This window comes from Psammomys obesus, unplaced genomic scaffold (genome assembly GCF_907164565.1).
Source record: "Psammomys obesus unplaced genomic scaffold, mPsaObe1.curated_primary_1811, whole genome shotgun sequence".
NCBI classification, from domain to species: Eukaryota; Metazoa; Chordata; class Mammalia; order Rodentia; family Muridae; genus Psammomys; species Psammomys obesus.
In genome coordinates, this window is record NW_026587556.1 from 3,611,214 (window position 1) to 3,629,735 (window position 18,522).

The window sequence follows — 18,522 nt, forward strand, 5'->3', positions numbered from 1 at the left end:
TAGTAGGGATATATCTTTTTAAATTTCTAGTAAATTGAAGGGGGGGAATCTCATGATGTCTCAATGCTAGACAAAGAACTCAGACAAGGAAGGAATACCTAGCATGGGAGAAATTGTCTTCCCAGGGAATAGCTCAGCAATTGGTTAAAAATACCATGTGGTCATCTCTGAAAATATACATACAAATAACATTATACAGACTTGAGAAGGCTGTACAATATTTCAAAGTGTGTGTGTGTGTGTGTGTGTGTGTGTGTGTGTGTGTGTGTGTGTAACAACACTTAAAAAGAGACCATGAGCCAGGTGTGGTAGTGCACCCCTGGAATCCCAGCACTCTGGGAGGCAGAGGCAGGCAGGTCTCTGTGAGTTGGAGGCCAGCCTGGTCTACAAAGCAAGTCCAGGACAGCCAAGACTACACAGAGTAACCCTGTCTTGAAAAACCAAAACCAACCAAGTAAATAAACAAAAAACAACAACAAAAAGACCATGAATTTGAAAGAGCAAAAGAGAGCATATGGGAAGGGTTGAAAGGAGGAAAGAGAAGGGAGAAACGATGTAACTATAACCACAAAATTTTTCTTCAAATTTTGAAAAATAAAATAAAATTTAGTAGATACAGGAAACTGGAAGCAGCATTTGCTCCAGAAGGGAACATGGGAACTGGACCCAGGGGCAGACACTCACTTTCTATGTTAGTCTTTACTCTATGTGTATGTTTCCCCTGACGTACACAATGTTGTAATTAAACAAGCCCATTGTATTTATTTACTCAGTTTCTATAATGATTTTAAGGTCGTAAATCCTTAGATGACCACTAAGATGTTTTACTTTAACTTGCAGAGCAGTCTGGTATGACCCAGTCTACTATCCAACTTCATGGCAGTTGGATCCAACAGAAGGGCCAAACCGAGAGAGGAGACGTTTGCAGAGATGCTATTTAACTATTCCAAATAAGTATCTCCTTAGGGACAGACAAAAGTCAGAAGGTAATAGTAACCTTTGCTTGACCTGTGGGTATGGCGGGTAATGGGTTATTAGATAAAAGCTGTGTACTCTTTTATCAACAGGTATGGTCAAGCCACCACTCTCTTACCTCTTTGAAGATAAAACTCATTCTTCCTTCTCCTCTACTGTCAAAGACAAAGCTGCAAGTGAATCTATAAGGTAGATTTGAGACCATTTCTGCCTTCACTCTTTGATGAATGTGCAATACTTATTGTAGGCTTTATGTGGTGTTGGTTTTAGATAATGCTGTCACGTTAGGAAAGTCTTAAACGAAACAGGCTTGAGACAGGACAAGGTTGAAGGACAAATTCCAAATGCCATTTCTAACACTGAGGTTAATGGATGTCAGTCATCATGCTATCTCTGCCCCTTCCTAGCACATGTGTATTTTATAGTTGACTGTTTATTCTCTGTAAAGTAGATAGAGTTGCTTTTGGTGCCAATCCACAGGAGTGGAATGTAGTGAACAAAGGGTTAAATTCCAGTTCCTACCCTGACTGCCTACCTGATCTTGTGTGTGTTTTTTAGCCTCTCTGCTCCAGTGTCCTCACTTCCTAAGTAAAGGAAATTATCATATACAGGCTTTCATAGTATTTTTGAATATTAAATGTGTCAGTGTGTCTTAGTTATTAAGTGTTGCCATATTCTTGTAGCTTTTATTATTGTATTCCTTATTTAAATTTATATTTTATTGATTTTTATATGAGTGTTCTGGATGTATATCTGCATGCAGAAGAGGGCACCAAATCCTGTTATAGATGGTTGTGAGACACCATTTGGTTGCTAGGAATTCAACTTAGGACCTCTGGAAAAGTAGCCAGTACTCTTAACCACTGAGCCATCTCTCCAGCCCCCTATTGTATATATTTTATAGTTAGAAATCTTACGCTCTAAAATGCAAGTGACTTGAGAACAGAAATTTTCTGATCCCATGGTCAAAAAACAAAAAAACCCAGTAGGTTTCTTTCACACATAAAGTATCAATGACCTAATACAGTGTCTAGTTGCATTCTGCAACTATGAAACAAATCTTAGTTAGCCAAATCCATATATTCTACATGCAAGTTGCAAGAATCCTTAGCTTTTCCTAAAGGTTTCCATCACTTCCTTTCTGATGAGTGTTACGTAAACAGCACAGGTTTGTCAGCATATGCTACTAAAACTCTAAAATATTGCATTAATATTTTACTAGATTAAAAATGTTGAAGTCTAAATGAGCAAAAAAATTCAGTCATAGCAATTTTAAATATGTTTTGACAGAGTGAATCGAAGATGTATCAGTGTTGCACCATCTAGAGAGACAGCTGGGGAATTATTGTTAGGTAAGTTGGTTTAAAAAGAATTTCACTCATATTCCACCCTTTCTTATTCTATTCTTAAATAGCTTGAAGCATTTTTCATACAGAGGTAAAATTATTTTAATATCACGTGGGTGGCTTTGCTTTGACTTTATAGACACAGTCCTCACTTACTCACAGGGCCCAGGTGGATGCTTAAAGGAGCAGATAGTGGTGTTTCTCCACATGCACACGCCGTGATAAAGTTAAATTATAAATTAGCCACAGAAAGAGGTTAACAAAAATAACTAATGAAATAACTCTGCCACCATAAAAGCTCTATGAATATGAGCCCTCTCAAAAATATTTTATTATACTGTCACCTTTTTACTTCAAGTACAATTTTATATCTTCTCTTAGCACCTGTGACTCGCCAACATCACCACTCTTGCTCTTGGGGGCCAATGTAAAAGTAAAATAAAGGTTATTTGATCATAAGATGTTCAACATTAGCAGTCAACCTGATGACCAGCTGGTGGCTGACTAGTAGACTTGGATACACTACCCAAGACATGATTCATATAGTAGAATGAGCCAGTAGCTGCAAGTACTGATCCACATTTTATATATATTCAAATTTTATTTTTACAGTAATTTTAGAAGTTCAGCTCTCACCCTTCTTTTAGTAAGAATACTAAGGCACAGAAAGATTAAGCAACTGAGATCATTTGCATACAATTTTAAAGTATTTCTTGAGTGCGTGGGACTCTTTCTAGCTGCTGGTATTTAGACTCAAGCCAAAAGACTTCAGAGGTCCCCACCTTTCACCACATTCAACAATGCAAACACACTTCAAACCTTTCTGCCCAATTACTTCCTGCAGGTAAAAGTGGAATGTATTTTGTGGAAGACAATGCCTCTGATACAGTTGAAAGTTCGGTGAGTGGTGACTTAAGTTTATATCTAATTAAGCCTAGAAAAAATTAAAAGTGCATAAATACAATATAGTGAGAGAGCTCCATGTGAGACTAGTGTGAATTCCAGCTCTTTTTTTAAAAGATCAGCTTTAAGGGAAGACTGCCATTACTTTTTCCTTGTAAACTGGGTCTCAGCAATTGCAGGTATGATTCAAAGTCTAACACACTTGTATTATTTCGTTTCATTCTTCCTCATCACTGTTCTCAACAGCAACAAATAAATACTTCCTGCCACTCCCAATTCACAGTCAAGTACCTTTGCTATCAAAAGGAAAGAAATTTTTTTGTATAATTGAGTAACCAAGCCATTCTGATGTTCATGTAGCTGAGTAATGATAACAGAGGCTTTTGCATATGCTAGTATTCATTGTAAAAATGACTAATAAGACTCTGAATTCTCATATTACATAGGATAAAGCTTTCAGTGTCCTGTAAACCTAAACAGGTCTAGAAATAGTCTTTTTTTTTTAATTCCTAAATTTTCTCTAACAGACACAGTGTTATATAGTAGGACAGTTTCCAGATAGTCTTACTTTTTGTCATAGAGTGAAGATTGTGTGTTTTGTTTTGACACAGTTTTGAATTGAAAGTAAAATTTTCATGTAATGGAAAATTCTTTTCTCTATTTCCTTCATCTTAGAGCCTTCAAGGAGAGTTAGAACCAGCATCATTTTCCTGGACATACGAGGAAATTAAAGAAGTTCACAGGCGCTGGTGGCAGCTGAGAGATAACGCTGTAGAAATCTTTTTAACAAATGGCAGAACACTCCTATTGGCATTTGACAATACCAAGGTAAACCCACCATTATTAGATACGAAACTCTTGAAATGATGTGACCAGTGATGCTACTGGTTATATGAAGTTTAATTAAATGAAGGTTAATTTTCTTAAGTTGGTACTCTAAAATTATATAAAATATACCTTATATCTTAATCTTAACTAAGGAAGTCCTTAATATTATAAATATTTTTTCTGCCCTCTAAAATGTTAAGTTTGAAGTCTCCAAAGTGACAGAAAGGAGTAGTTAGCACTTGCTCAAGATGTAGTCCATCCTTGATGTACCATCACTTGCCCAGGGCCCGAATTTTTTGTGCAAAGCCTTGGGAGAAGTTACACATGCTACCACCAGCCTGTCCCTGTAGTCCCTTCTCCTACCTTTGGTCCCTTAGGTACTCTCCAGAAATGCTCCACTCCTGCTTTCTTCTCTTCATTCTGGGCAGGTTGCCAGAGCCTCAGTTGCTAACTCTGTCCTCCTCACCTTACTTGTCCCACCAGAAGCATTTAACACGCTGACTGGCCTTTCCTTTTCACTCAGGACACTGTCCTTTCTCAGCTTCTGGGTTTCTATTTTTTTCCCCTCACCAGATTTTCCACTCGACATGTTTGCAGCTCCTTCTTGAGTAGCTCAGGCTCACTCTTCAGACCTCTTATCATCCATTGCTTTAAAAGCAATCTGTATCCCACAGTTCATCTCCATGTCAGTACCCAGGTCTCTTCCCTCACATCATACTCCCTTATTTAACTCTAGATTGCTATCTGCAACCTGAAAATATCCTTCCCTTTTTCCATAAATGGACCCTCATCTCTCTGTTGTCCACGCCTAAAACCTTGAGAGGATTTTAGTAAACTGCCATTCGTGTCACCCTGAGTGTCTGTTTCATCCACACACACATTTGACCTGACTAAACTGCTATAGTCTTGCTCTGAGCCACCATCATCTCTAACCCTAACTGCCCAGCTACATCCATACCCCACTCCTTCATTTCTCTAGTCAAAACTCTCTGGTTTCTTTTCATGCCACTCACTGAAAGTCAGAGCTCTTACAGGAACCTAAAGCTGCAGGTAGTCAAGAACCTTATTACCTCCTGACTTCATGTACTATTCTCTCCTTCACTCATACTCTATCTGTGGTGATTTTCTTCTTGAATATACCAGACGCAGTGATGCTGCCGAGCCTTAGTATGTAACTGTTGCCTGGAATGCTTTTCTCCACAGAATTCCCAATGACTCACTCTGTCACTCTTTTCAGGCCCCTTGATCAAGTGTTTCCTTAGTAGAGAGTCCCTTACTGGACCAAACAGCATAACCCTCCCTCTTGATCTTTATAGTCACTGTACCATTGCAACACCATGACCAAAGCAACTCTTATGTAAGAAAACATTTAATTGGAGCTTGCTTACAGTTTCAGAGGTTTAGTTCGTTATCATGGCAGGGAATATGGTGGCATGCATGGCATTTAATCATAACTGAGAGCTATATCCTGATCCATAGTGGAAGAGAGGAGACAGACAGAGAGATGGAGAGAGACAGAGAGACGGAGAGAGACAGAGACAGAGAGAGAGAATATTGTAGAGAGAGACAGAGAGAGAAAGAACTGGGCCTAGAATGAGCTTTTGACACCTCAAAGCCCATCCCCAGTGACTCTACTCCAACAAGGCTACAACTCCTAATCCTTATAATCCTCTTAAACAGCTCCATTCCCTGGTGACCAGATGCCTAAATATATGAGTTTATGGGGGCCATTCCCGTTCCAACCACCACAAGTAGCCTCTTCATAACCAGTGCCCAGCATTCCTATCATCCCCACTGTGCTGTCTTTCTCCATGGGGCTGTTTAGTCCCCAGCACTGCGCTTTCCCTGCAGAATATCTAGACCTGCCTTTGTTCTATGTTCCATTGCCAGCATCTGGAACACTGCTGGCATGTGGGTATCATTATGTTGCTGGGTGAATGAAAGCTTTTTCCTTCTACAGTCAGTATACACTCTCACAAATTCCTAGCCACCTATTTTAGTGTCAGTGTTTGGCAGCCTTTGAATGTAGGTGACAGTTGGGGTTTTTCAGCACTGTTTCTGTCTGTTTCTACATTTCTCTTGTCATTTTTATTCAGTCTTATTTCTCTCTGTCACATCCATGGCTCTTCTTCCTAGACCTGTACATAGTCTTTGCAGTGAGTCTTCCAAACCCATTTAGTTTGTTTTGTTTGGGTTTTCATTTGTTTGTTTTGAAAGAGTCATAATACCTCCTTTTCTGTGACAGAACTTGTATTCGTCTCTGAAAAAGAGTTTCTGTGGAGCTGGGAAATAGCTCAGTGATAGAATGCTTGCCTAGAATGAACAAGGCCCTGGAACCACAGGGGTTGCGAGATTGATCCTATTTGCTTTCAGTCAATAGTGGGTTTGTATCCTACTTACATAGGACACTGTATTTAGTTCTCATGAGATATGGAGTTATTACCTCCATATTACAGGTGTAAAAACAGCATACAGTGTTAGCAGGGATCCACAGACCAGATCTTTTCTGATACAATCAGACTGTCGGTACAGAATATGACTTTCTCTACACCATCATGATGCACATTTATTGTTTGTTTGTTTGCTTGTTTGTTTTTAGTGACTTCTGTGCATAACTTTTCCTTGGAAATTATGAGCAGATAATGCAGAAATTTCTGCCAGATAATTTTGCCAGCAGATTTACACAGCAGTAAGTGTAGTGACTAAGAGCCTGCCTCTGGAGGGAAACTGCAATCAAAATGTGGTTCTCTACCATTTAGTGCAGATTTCTTGGAGGATTTCAGATTAATAACATGTCTACAATATTCTCCTCCTCTGGGGAAGTATCAATAAGCCTAAAAATACCTGGTCATTTTTTTCTCCTTTCCCTTTAGGTTCGTGATGATGTGTACCAGAGTATTCTCACAAATAACCTCCCAAATCTTCTGGAATACGGAAACATCACTGCTCTGACCAACCTGTGGTATACTGGACAAATTACCAATTTTGAATATTTGACTCATCTAAACAAGCATGCCGGCCGGTCCTTCAATGATCTCATGCAGTACCCCGTGTTCCCCTTCATCCTCTCTGACTATGTTAGTGAGACTCTTGACCTCAATGATCCAGCTATCTATAGGCAAGTAAAAGCATCACATTTTGGGTTCATGTGCATACTGAGTTTATGCCATTAAAGTTTTTACTCTGCAGGGTATCGAGGCAGATGCTGAGACTCACAGCCAAACTTTGGGCAGAGTACAGGGAATCTTATGAAAGAACTGGGACATAGTAAGACCTAGAAAGGACAGGAGCTCCACAAGGACAGCAACAGATCCAAAAAGTCTGGGCACAAGGCTCTTTTCTGAAACTGATAATCCAGCCCAGGATCACTCATGGAGATGGCCTGGAACCCCTGCACAGAGGTAGCCTATGACAGTTCAGCATCCAAGACACCTCCATAGTAATGGGGACAGGGACTGTCTCTGACATGAATGATTGGCCTGATCTTTGATCACCTCCCTCTGAGGGGAGAGCAGCCTTACTAGACCACAGAAAAAGACAATGCAGCTACTCCTGATGAGACCTGATAGACTAGAGTCAGAGGGAAAGGGAAGAAGACCTCCCTTTTCAGTAGACTGGGAGAGGGACACAGGTGGGGAAGAGGGAGGGTAGGATTGGAAGGGGAGGAGGGAGGTACAGGGAGGATACAAAGTGAATAAACTGTAATTAATAAAAATAATTAAAATTAAAAAAGAAAATGTTCAAATATTCACAGAAATGTAATGATTAATGAAGCCTTCATAATTCATCTTCCCCAATTAAACAGTTGTGAATTATGAAGATTTTAGCAAACTTGCATCATCTTTTTTTAAAATTTCAGATATCTAGTTATGTCAACTCTGAGTTCTACAGTATACATCTTTTTTTTTTAATCAATAGGATATTTCCTTACATTACTACATGCTGTTATGCTAGGGAAATTAACAATCCCAATAATAGCTTCCATATTATTAAACATGCCTTCCATATTCACTGTCTCCTGCTTATCTCGACAATGCCTTTTATAATTGGTTATTTTGAACCAGGTTTGCTGTTGCATTTGATACAGCTAGAAAGGCCTTTAAGTTTTTGCATGTATGTTTTATTTTTTATTTATTTTTTGCAGCATGATAACATTTGTGCCAGTAGTCCTTGTTTGCCAAACAGTAGGGATTAGCTCAAAAGGCTTACTTGTAGTCAATTTACCCTTTATAGTGGGAGGAATTCACCATACATGGCCATGTGAACTTTGTGTCACTACCTATCATCAGGAGGCTGTGATGCCCCCCCCTCCCCCAATTGTAGGTTCAAGTTCACACTGGGCTTTTATCCAGTAGTTTTAGCCATGGCTTTATTGCTTGAATCAATTATTTTAGCAGAAGTTGCATAAGGATGGTTTCCTATCTATCTTAGTTAGGGATTGCTATTGTTGTAATGAAATACCATGACCAAAAAGCAAGTTGGGGAAGAAAGGATTTATTTGGCTTACATTTCCACATTGTTCATCATCTAAGAAAGCCAGAACAGAAACTCAGACAGGGCAGGAACCTGGAAGCAGGAGCTGATACAGAGACTATGGAGGGATGTTGCTCACTGGCTTCCCCTCATGGCTTGCTGTGCCTGCTTTCTTATAGAACCCAGGACCACTAGCCCAGGGATGGCATCACCCACAATGGCCTGGGCCCTCCCTTATTGATCACTAAGATGAGTTACAGCCCAATCTTATGGAGGCATTTTCTCAATTAAGGTTCCCTCCTTTCAGATAATTCTAACTTAAGTTGACATAAGACTCACCAGCACATTATCCTTTCATTTTTTTCTAAATTTATGAGAAAACAGAAATGCTGAGCCCAGGATATTTTGTATTGGAGAACAAGGAAACAACGTAGGCTCTCATTAGCAAAGATAAGATAATCTGAGGATCTAAGAGAATAATGGCAACAAGAACAAGTAACTGAAACCCCTTGAAATGAAAAATACATTATTTAATAATTTTATAGTCTGTCCCTTATCCAAAATGTATAGGGTTGTAAGTTTTGTTGTAGTTGTTGTTGCATTTCTGAGATTTAGAGTATTTGCAGACTACCAGCTGAATATCCCAAATCTAAAAATATTAAGTCTAAGGTGCTCTAAAATCTGGCTGCTTTTGATGCATGGTGTGTAAGAAGCTTTGAATTTAGGATCATTTTGGATTTCAGATCTCTAGATTAAGAATGTTCATTCTATACTTTAAAAAAATTGAAACACAGGCATGTGTACACATGCAAACACACATGGAGGGAGTCAAAGTGAGACCAAGTCATTGGTACTGAAGGAACACTAACTCAAGCATGTGGCTCTGGCAGGCCTTGCCCTTCCTTCGCTCCCATTCCCTCTGCCTTGCTAAAGACCATCAGATTACATTCTAAAGCTAGCCACCAAGGTCTTTCCCCTTATTTGGCCACCTCCTCCTCCTGAGGCTGACCATGTAGGTCTAGTTGTCAAAGTATTGAAGTCCAGCAATCAAAAGCCCTCTTTTGGCTGCCCTAATTAACATACCCAACTAAAATTAAACACTGCATCATAACATAGGGGCTTCCCCCGTTACCTTTATAAACTGCCATTTTCCTATAGAACATGCCTGTCCCCTCTCTATCTAGAGGCAGTTTTTGCCCTTCCGGTCAAATACCCTTTCTCCTCTCCCTTGTTCCCTTCCCCCTTATTCTCTATCTCCTGTCTTTGTCTCTTATCCCTGCCCTCTGTCCCTCTGGGGCAAATAACTCTCCTTTGTGCTGAGAACTTGGTCTTGGGGGGTCCAGAGCCAGTACTTTACCTTGTAGGTACCACTGGAGGAAAGTTAAACTTTGAGAATCAAAGAAAAGGGATTTAGCTTTTTTTCTGCCTTCCTTCAACAAACTGTTAGCTTTAACAAACCAGAGAGCCCTAGTTCATTGGCGGGTATTTTATTTAGTTCAAAAATTTGTTCTCTTAAAGAAAAATTGACTTCAAATATGCCACTTGGGATGTTTATAATTATTGTAACTGTAACTCCCCCCAAATAAGCCTGACTTGGCCCTTTCTTAAGAAATCAAGTTGAAGTTATTTTACAGTGGTACATTGTCTGCCTTTTAGGTATTATATACACTGCTGTTGGACATTTGAACATTTTACACATTGCTGGTATAAATATATGTGATGTTTCAGGGAAGTTATTTGACAGTGTATATTTTAAAAAATCTGTTAGATGCACATAACTCTGTTTTAGCAAGTTAGCCTCTAGGAATTATTCTTGGAAATGCTAAAGGACATATGCTCAGCATAAAAGTTCCTACTTAACCAGGAGTTGTTGGTTCTTTGCTTACTTTGGAATCTGCTCCTCTATGTAATGATTTAACTAGGAATATGCTGCTCCTGTCATTTTTCAAAGTATCTAAAATTTAGAAACAGCCTGAAGATCCAGATTTGAATACATTATTGTACGCTGCAACTACTAAAGCAATGTTGTAGGACTGAGGAGATGACTCAGCAAGTCAGACTTACTACCAAGTCTGAGGACCTGAGTTTTATCCTTGAAATCTACATGGTACAGAGAATCAACTCCCACAAATTTTCTTGACCTCCACATGCATACTATAATATACATACCCACACATACTCATCGCATAAATGCACACAAAATAAATAAATGTAAAAAAACTATGGTAAAAGAACATGGAAAGACATTCTTTTGTTCAAAAATATATAGGCAGCCACTAATAAGGAGAAAAACAGCTGGACAAATATATGCTGAAATGTTTTACCATGAGTAAAAGCATCCCAACTGTTTTTTGCTTATCTGTTCACTGTAATTTCTTTGTTTGGGGATTTTGTCATTATGTGTTTGTCTGTCTCTGTCTCTCTCTGTATCTGTCTGTCTATATGAGACAGGGTCTCACTATACAACTCTGGATAGCCTAGAACTTGCTATGTAGATCGGGCTGGCCTTGAACTCACAGAGAACACAGAGATACATCTGCTTCCAACTCCTAAGTACTGGGATTGAAGGCATGTGACCCCACACCTGATAATAACTGTAATTCTTAATTTTCCGCCATAATACTCTAATTTGTACCTAAGATTTATTACAGCATTCTTAAGGAATAAAAAAAAAAAATGCCAGGATCTTGAAAATGATTTTTTTCCATTTTGAGAGTAAATTAACATTTATTTTGTAAAACTTTTTTACTTTATGACAGTCTCTATGATTAAACTATGTTACTAGAATTTGCATTTAATGTTATTAAACTCTGCATCCCTAGGAAATAGTTACATATCAAAAAAGCTATGTCATGAGGGTGTATTAATGCATTCTTGTAATCCCAGCAGGAGAGACTTACGATAGGGAGACTGTTGCAAGTACAAGGTCAGTCTGACCAGAAAATGAGTTTAAGGCTAGCTTGGGCTACATAGTAAGGCCTTGTCTCAACAACAGCAACAAAATTCCATCTGAATAAGCCAGATGTGTTTGGCTTACTGACCCTTGAACAGAGCCTACTGTAGATACAGTGCCCGATGTTAACACTGTAGATGGTCTTTCCCTTGTGCCTCTTAACCAGAGCAGCTGTTCCCTCGCCTCAAAGATATTTCTCCTACCTTTTTACACACCGTACAGAGATGCTGCTGTGCTTTATAGTGGGTAAAAATGAGGATGTATTCTTTGGGCTCTAAGGACAGTATGTGGTATTCATAGTGGGAGTGCCATTACTAACATGTTCACGTGCATACATACCTGCATGGCACTACATGACAGCATCACCCAGAAGAGTCAGGAATTCACCATGCAGGTACAGATCTTTACTTGAATTTTCTTGACAGCTTATGAAGCCATGATTTTGAATGGTGACTGTTGGCTGCAAAGCAACATGTTTATGTGAGTTACAGACTGCACATTTTGTTAATTGTTTATTTTCAGGGTGAAGACAGGCGCAGCGTAATACTGGCAGTATCAAATTACTTCATATTTTCTATATCATCTTTTCCTTTGTAGAAACCTATCTAAGCCTATCGCTGTGCAGTATAAAGAAAAAGAAGACCGCTATGTTGACACATACAAGGTAACTTTAGTTTCCATCAATACTTTGATACATGAAAGTGGAGCCTTATGAATGTATGCCTTTTAGTTTATAGTAATTATTTTCTGTCTTTTGTCTCCTTGTACTTTAAGAACTGGAAATTATATAAAACTGACAGTCATTTGTGTCTTAGTTCTGTGGAAACATCTTCTAAGGATAAAAAGAAAGTATATTCTCATTTTGGCATAATTTGAAACCTAATTAGTCCACTATACTTTCAAATGCTTAAAATTATATTTTTTATTAAAAAAATCACAGATTTTTAACAGCTCAAATATTCATGCCTCTGAATATTATTTATATTATATAGAAATTATAATATCTTTACGTTAATATGATCATGTTAGTTTGATATATACTAAATATCAATGTATTTATTTACACTGTAACACTAGACATAATCAGATAATTATGCATTTTAGATATAAGTGAGATTACCTATTTAAATAGAAATGAGTTACCCATGTCAACAATGTTAATATTAATGGAATTCTATTGGAAACTTAGAAAACTGACTTATCACATAGTATATTCTTCATAATAGTGTAATGATAGGAGTGGCAGAAGCCATTCTCTCATATTCCCACATCAATCATGTCCCAGTTCCAGAGATGTCCCTCTAAGTACCTGAAACTCACTATTTGATTCTTCTGCAACTGAAAATATGACAGCTTGTCTCTGTGAGTTCAAGGCCAGCCTGATCTACAAAGAGTTCCAGGATAGCTAAGGCTACACAGAGAAACCCTGTCATAAAAAAAAAAAAAGAAAGAAAGAAAGAAAGAGAAAAGAAAAGAAAAATGACAGCCTGTGGGAGTCAAGATATTACTTGAAAATTTACTAGATACAACTTTGTTATCAGAGAGAGAGCTGCAAAGATGGGCACAGTGACAGATAGGAAAGGCATAGCTGATCTGCCTCCTTTGTGGGGGAGGGGGAGTTGGAGGTGGAAAAGATCATCATTGTCTTTTTAACTCTGTGTACATGCTCTGCTAAACCATCATACACCACTGTTAATAGTGGTAACGTATGCTAACGTATTACATTTCTATTCCTAGAGAAGCACTCAAAATATGCCATGTAACTCTTCAATGCAGACATGTCTAGTGGTAGGATCAGCTCTCAGTTTTTTGCACCCGTGTTGATATTTGGGGCCGTTAGCTAGGAGTGAGAATGCAATGCAGGTGTGTTCTTATGATGGAATAGGAGTGGAGGTAGCAAGCATTGGGTAGCTCTCATTTGGGGCTGTGAGATCTGGACACAATTGGGAAGATGAGAGTAGTGTCAAAGGGGTGGAGGAGAATGGAAGAGAAACCTAGCCATCTGTGGAGCGCACGCACAATCGTGGTTGTCCTGCTCTGTGTCCCACAGTACTTGGAGGAAGAGTACCGCAAGGGAGTCCGAGAAGACGACCCCATGCCTCCTGTGCAGCCCTACCACTATGGCTCCCACTACTCCAACAGCGGCACCGTGCTGCACTTCCTGGTCAGGATGCCTCCTTTCACTAAAATGTTTCTAGCCTACCAAGGTAAGGATTTCTTTCGAAACCACCCCAAAAATCATGCTATAGTATTAGAACAACAAAAAAAAAAACCAAAAAATCTCGACTAGCTTCTTGAAAATTAACACTAACCAAGCTGGGGGAAAGAATTCTACTTAACCAGTCACTAAAATCCTCCTTAAAAATAAATAGATAGATAGATAGATAGATAGATAGATAGATAGATAGATAGATAGATAGATAGATAGATAAATAAATAAATAAATAATTTTAGCTTTAGGTCATGTCCAAGTTTATAAACATGGAACTGCTTCCACCTTCTGAGGGCTAGGATTAAAGGTATGCGCCGCCATGCCCAGTTCATCCCTCTTTTAAAGACTTGTAACCCAATAATTATTTCAGAGCACAAACATTTTGCAGCTTGTGTATTTTTTTTTATTAAAATCTGTCATGGGAAAGTATTGTTATTATTTATAAGAACTAGTTAATGGAAAGCACCCTGGCATCATTACTGTAGTAAAGCTTGCTCTTAACCTAGCTCAGCACTTTGCATGACAGTGTACAGATGACCGGCGGACTTCACTGTGTGCCAGTAGGGACACACTCACCACGCTATCCAGTGAAAACCGAGGTGTTGGCTCTGCTGTTGTTCCACATGACATCTGTTTAGGAGACCATTGTCCATTCAGTTTGTCCTACCCTGTTTTGGCCTCATGTCTTTTATTAAAGCAACCTCTTAGAGGAATGAATTTGTATTCCTTAATCTGTATAATTTGTATGCTTAATCTGTGAATGGGGCTTTTAATTTTTACCCCATAAGCTTACAGAGTGAATGTCCCACATGTTGGCTGTTGAGAGAGAGAGAGAGAAAGAGAGAGAAAGTTGTATATGCATGGGCCTCTGTGGGTGTGTCTGCAGACGCCAGAGGAGGACATCAGGTATTCTCCTTTATTACTGTGTACCCTGTTCTTTCAAGAATCTAGAGTTAATCTGATAGCCAAAAATCCTCAGAGATATTTCCTTCTCTCCCCCACCACACAGTACTGGGTGACAACTACAGACGTGGCCACTCCCTGCTTTTTCACATGGGTGCTGGCATCCAAACTCAGGTCCTCAACCATTATGCTGTAAGAGCTCCTACCCACTGAGCCATTTCTCTGGTTTTCCTAAGGCAATTGTCATGTATTGCTTAGTTAACTTGAGAGTACATGTGTGTATTGTCCCATTCCAGCTGGTGCAGGAACTCCCATAAACAAATGAGCAGCCCTGTTAAGGGAGAGCACCAGGACGGGTGTTAATACTGCCCTTGCTTGCTGTGCTTTCTAAATGTGCCATGGTTTGAAGATCTTTTTGGACATAAGAACATTCATTTGTAAATGTCATTTTTAAAAAAAAGGAAGTGAAAACAGAATATTTTAATGTAGTTTGAAACACTGCAGTACTATTAACATCCTTCCAACTAAAACCATTTCTTCTGGTGTAGCCTAAGACTCCATCAATATAAAATAAAATTCTCAGTCAACCATCAAATTTTATTATATTGCTGTTATGAATAGATTCATATACAATATCACTTTTTCGTCATTAAGTAGTTATATTGTTGTTGTTTTGAAACCCAGTAGTCCAAGTTGGGCCTTAAACTTGGTGTGTAGCTGAGACTGGCCTTGAATTCATGATCCTCCTGAGTCTACCTCCCAAGTACTGATACTTCAGAAGTGTCCTGCCATGACTAGATCTTCATTGAATATTTATGTATAGATTATTTTAACATCCTAACTCTACCTTAATCCTCATTTACTTTCATTAGTTTTATTATTCTTTTGCTGGCTTTTGAATTTTTTTATTATCATTTATTAATTTGTATCCCAGCTGTGGCCTCCTCCCCATCCCACCCTCCCTCCTTCTTCTCCCCCTGTGCCCCTCTCCAAGTCTACTGATAGGGGAGGTCCTCTTCCCCTTCTATCTGACCCTACCCTATCAGGTCCATCAGAACTAGTTGAATTGTCTTCCTCTGTGGCCTAGTAAAGGATGTACCCCCCTGGGGCAGGTGATCAGAGAGCCTGTCACTGAGTTCATGCCAGAGAAAGCTCCTGCACCCCTTACTAGGGACCCCACTTGGATACTGAGTCTATGGGCTACATCTGAGCAGGGTTTTTAGATCTTCTCCATGCATTGTCTTTAGTTGGGGTATCAGTCTCTGCAGAGTTCCCAGGGTTCAGTTTTTTGTTTTTTGTTTGTTTGTTTATTTGTTTTTGGCTCTTTTGCTCTCCTTTTGGAACTCCTGTCCCCTCCAGGTCTTTCTGTCTTCCCTTTCTTTCATAAAATTCTATGCCCTCTGCCCAAAGTTTGGCTATGAGCCTCAGCCTCTGCTTTGATGCTTTGATCAGTAGAGTCTTTCAGAGGCCCTCTGTGGTAGGCTCCTGTCATGTTCCCTGCTTTCTCCTGCTTCCAATGTCTATTGTGTTTGTCCTTCTGAATGAGGACAAACTTCCCTAGGGTTGTCCTTGTTGTTTAGCTTCTTTAGGAATATAGATTTTAATATGTTTATCCTATATTATATGGCTAATATCCACTTAGGGGTGAGTATATACCATGTGCATCTTTCTGTTTCTGGGTTACTCACTCAAGATCTTTTCCAGTTCCCACCATTTGCCTGCAAATTTCATAATTTCCTGTTTTTAGTAGCTGAGTAGTATTCCATTGTGTAGATGTACCACAATTTCGGTATCCATTCCTCTGTTGAGGGACATCTGTGTTGTTAGGAATTCTGAACTTTGGCACTATAGTACTTTAAGCTACATAATTTTTTTGACTCAGGGTTGCCCTTTGTATCCCAGGACATTTTAGCAGCATCCCTAGCTTCTACCAATTAATGTTAGTGGTACATGAACTCCACCATGTTGTGACAACCAAAAATAACTTGAGACATTACCAATATGTTACCCATTGAGAGCCACTGATCTAATATATACACAGTCTAGATTCTAGTAATTTTCAGTAGATATTTTTTAAAAACAGAAACTACAAAGAACTTACAACCCAAACAGAACCTGTGGTATGGTACTCTTGTTACATAGCTGCTTAGCCTGAGTTCTATATGCCATGATTCCATGATGGCCTGGCATTTCTTACTTTCTGAAAATAAAAACTATAAATTTTATTTTTCCCTAGATTTTATTTAGTGGCCAGCCAGTGCAAACTGGCTCAGTGTAGTAGATGAAAAAGCAATAAAAATGATGGGAAATGTAACTCAGCTTGGAGAAAAAAATGAACTCATTCCACTGACACTGCTGTGCTTGGTGCTGAGATTGGTCTGTGATATTCTCTACACAAGAGGATATGCTCAAATTCCAGGCAGTACAGAAGCACATTAGGCAACACAACACAGTCCCTAAGAACCATACACATAGCTGATATTCTCAGGAATGGCCTTTGCATGTCACTTAATATTTCCAGCTTATGATTGTATTCACAGAAAAGACACAGGGACAAAACTCAATTCTTTGTCATTAATATTCTATACCAGAAAAAAAATGAGCATGAGTGAGTATACTCAGTTTTAGCTGGGCTCAGTGGCACAGACCTGTAATCCCAGCACTCAGGAAAGCAGAGACAGGAGGATCTCTGTGAGTTAGAGACCAGCCTGGTCTACAGAGCCAAGGCTGCACAGAGAAACCCTGTCTGGGGGGGGGGGGGAGTATGCTCAATTTTATATTAATAAAAATGCTTAAGCTCAGTTGGTGAAATAATATGATTTCAAGAATTTGAATAATTCTTTAAATAAACCAAAAGACCATTACTTTAATCATTTTTGAAGCAACAGAAATTATGGGACACTTCAAGTAGAATATGGTCTTTTTGTCTTCATTGTATTAATGGAATTTCTTTGTAGATCAGAGTTTCGACATTCCAGACAGAACTTTTCATTCTACAAACACAACTTGGCGCCTCTCATCTTTTGAATCCATGACTGATGTAAAGGAGCTGATTCCAGAGTTTTTCTACCTTCCTGAGTTCCTGGTGAACCGTGAAGGTAAGCAACAGATCACTTCTCACATATTTTGAAGATATGCAATAGAGTTATAATTTTCCAGGAATAACCTTTATTGTTTTATTTTATGAATGTGGGTGTTCTGCCTGCATGGCTGTCTGTACCATATGCGTGCAGTGCCCGAAGAGGCCAGAAGAGCATCAGAGGCCCCAGGACTGGAGTTACAGACAGTTGTGAACCTCCCTGTGGGAGCTGAGAATAGAACCCAGGTCCTCTGGAAGATCACACAGTTCTTTTAAGTACTGAGGCATCTCTCCAGCCCCTGTAGCCTCTTGTTAAAACTGCAACTTCCTCATGTCTTTTCCTATCAGCATTCCTCTTGGTGCTTTTATTCATCTGTTTTGAGTGATGAGTGTCTCCCCTGTGATGTGCACTTGGTACCATAAAGTTTGGAATGATTAAGTTCATGGTCCCTCGCCAGCCCTTCTGCCACAGAGGCCACCATTCAATAACTCAGACCTTCCCACCAGGCCTACCCCTGTTCCCCAGGATAATATATAGATGCTGAGATGCCTACATACAGCTTTTATACATATGCTCAGTTTATATTTTGTGTCATATCATTACAAAATGCCTGTAAATGGTGAAGAGTCTTCATATTATACTCACACAATCAAAAAAGGTAGACATCTTAATTTTTTAAAAGATTCTTTTTAATTTTTACCCTGTTTTTTTTTGTTTTTTGTTTGTAGAAAAATAAATCTCTATTCAAAGAGGTTTGTTTGTTTTGAGAGACACTGTCTCCCTATCTAGCCCAGGCTGGCCTAGAACCCCCATATTTCTTTTTCAGTGTGACAAAGTCTGGGTTTGCAG

The 18,522-nt window shown here is 39.1% G+C and overlaps 1 protein-coding gene across 1 annotated transcript in view; it reads left to right on the forward strand.

Moving 5' to 3' along the window:
* Lyst (lysosomal trafficking regulator) overlaps positions 1-18,522 on the forward strand; it is a 166,680-nt gene that overhangs the window by 117,110 nt on the left and 31,048 nt on the right. Inside the window, exons 35-43 of the mRNA XM_055603918.1 lie at positions 841-986; positions 1,068-1,164; positions 2,266-2,327; positions 3,166-3,221; positions 3,900-4,052; positions 6,926-7,170; positions 12,076-12,142; positions 13,529-13,685; positions 17,551-17,691. Coding sequence (XP_055459893.1) covers positions 841-986; positions 1,068-1,164; positions 2,266-2,327; positions 3,166-3,221; positions 3,900-4,052; positions 6,926-7,170; positions 12,076-12,142; positions 13,529-13,685; positions 17,551-17,691 — 1,124 coding nt within the window. The remainder of the gene's footprint in view (positions 1-840; positions 987-1,067; positions 1,165-2,265; positions 2,328-3,165; positions 3,222-3,899; positions 4,053-6,925; positions 7,171-12,075; positions 12,143-13,528; positions 13,686-17,550; positions 17,692-18,522) is intronic.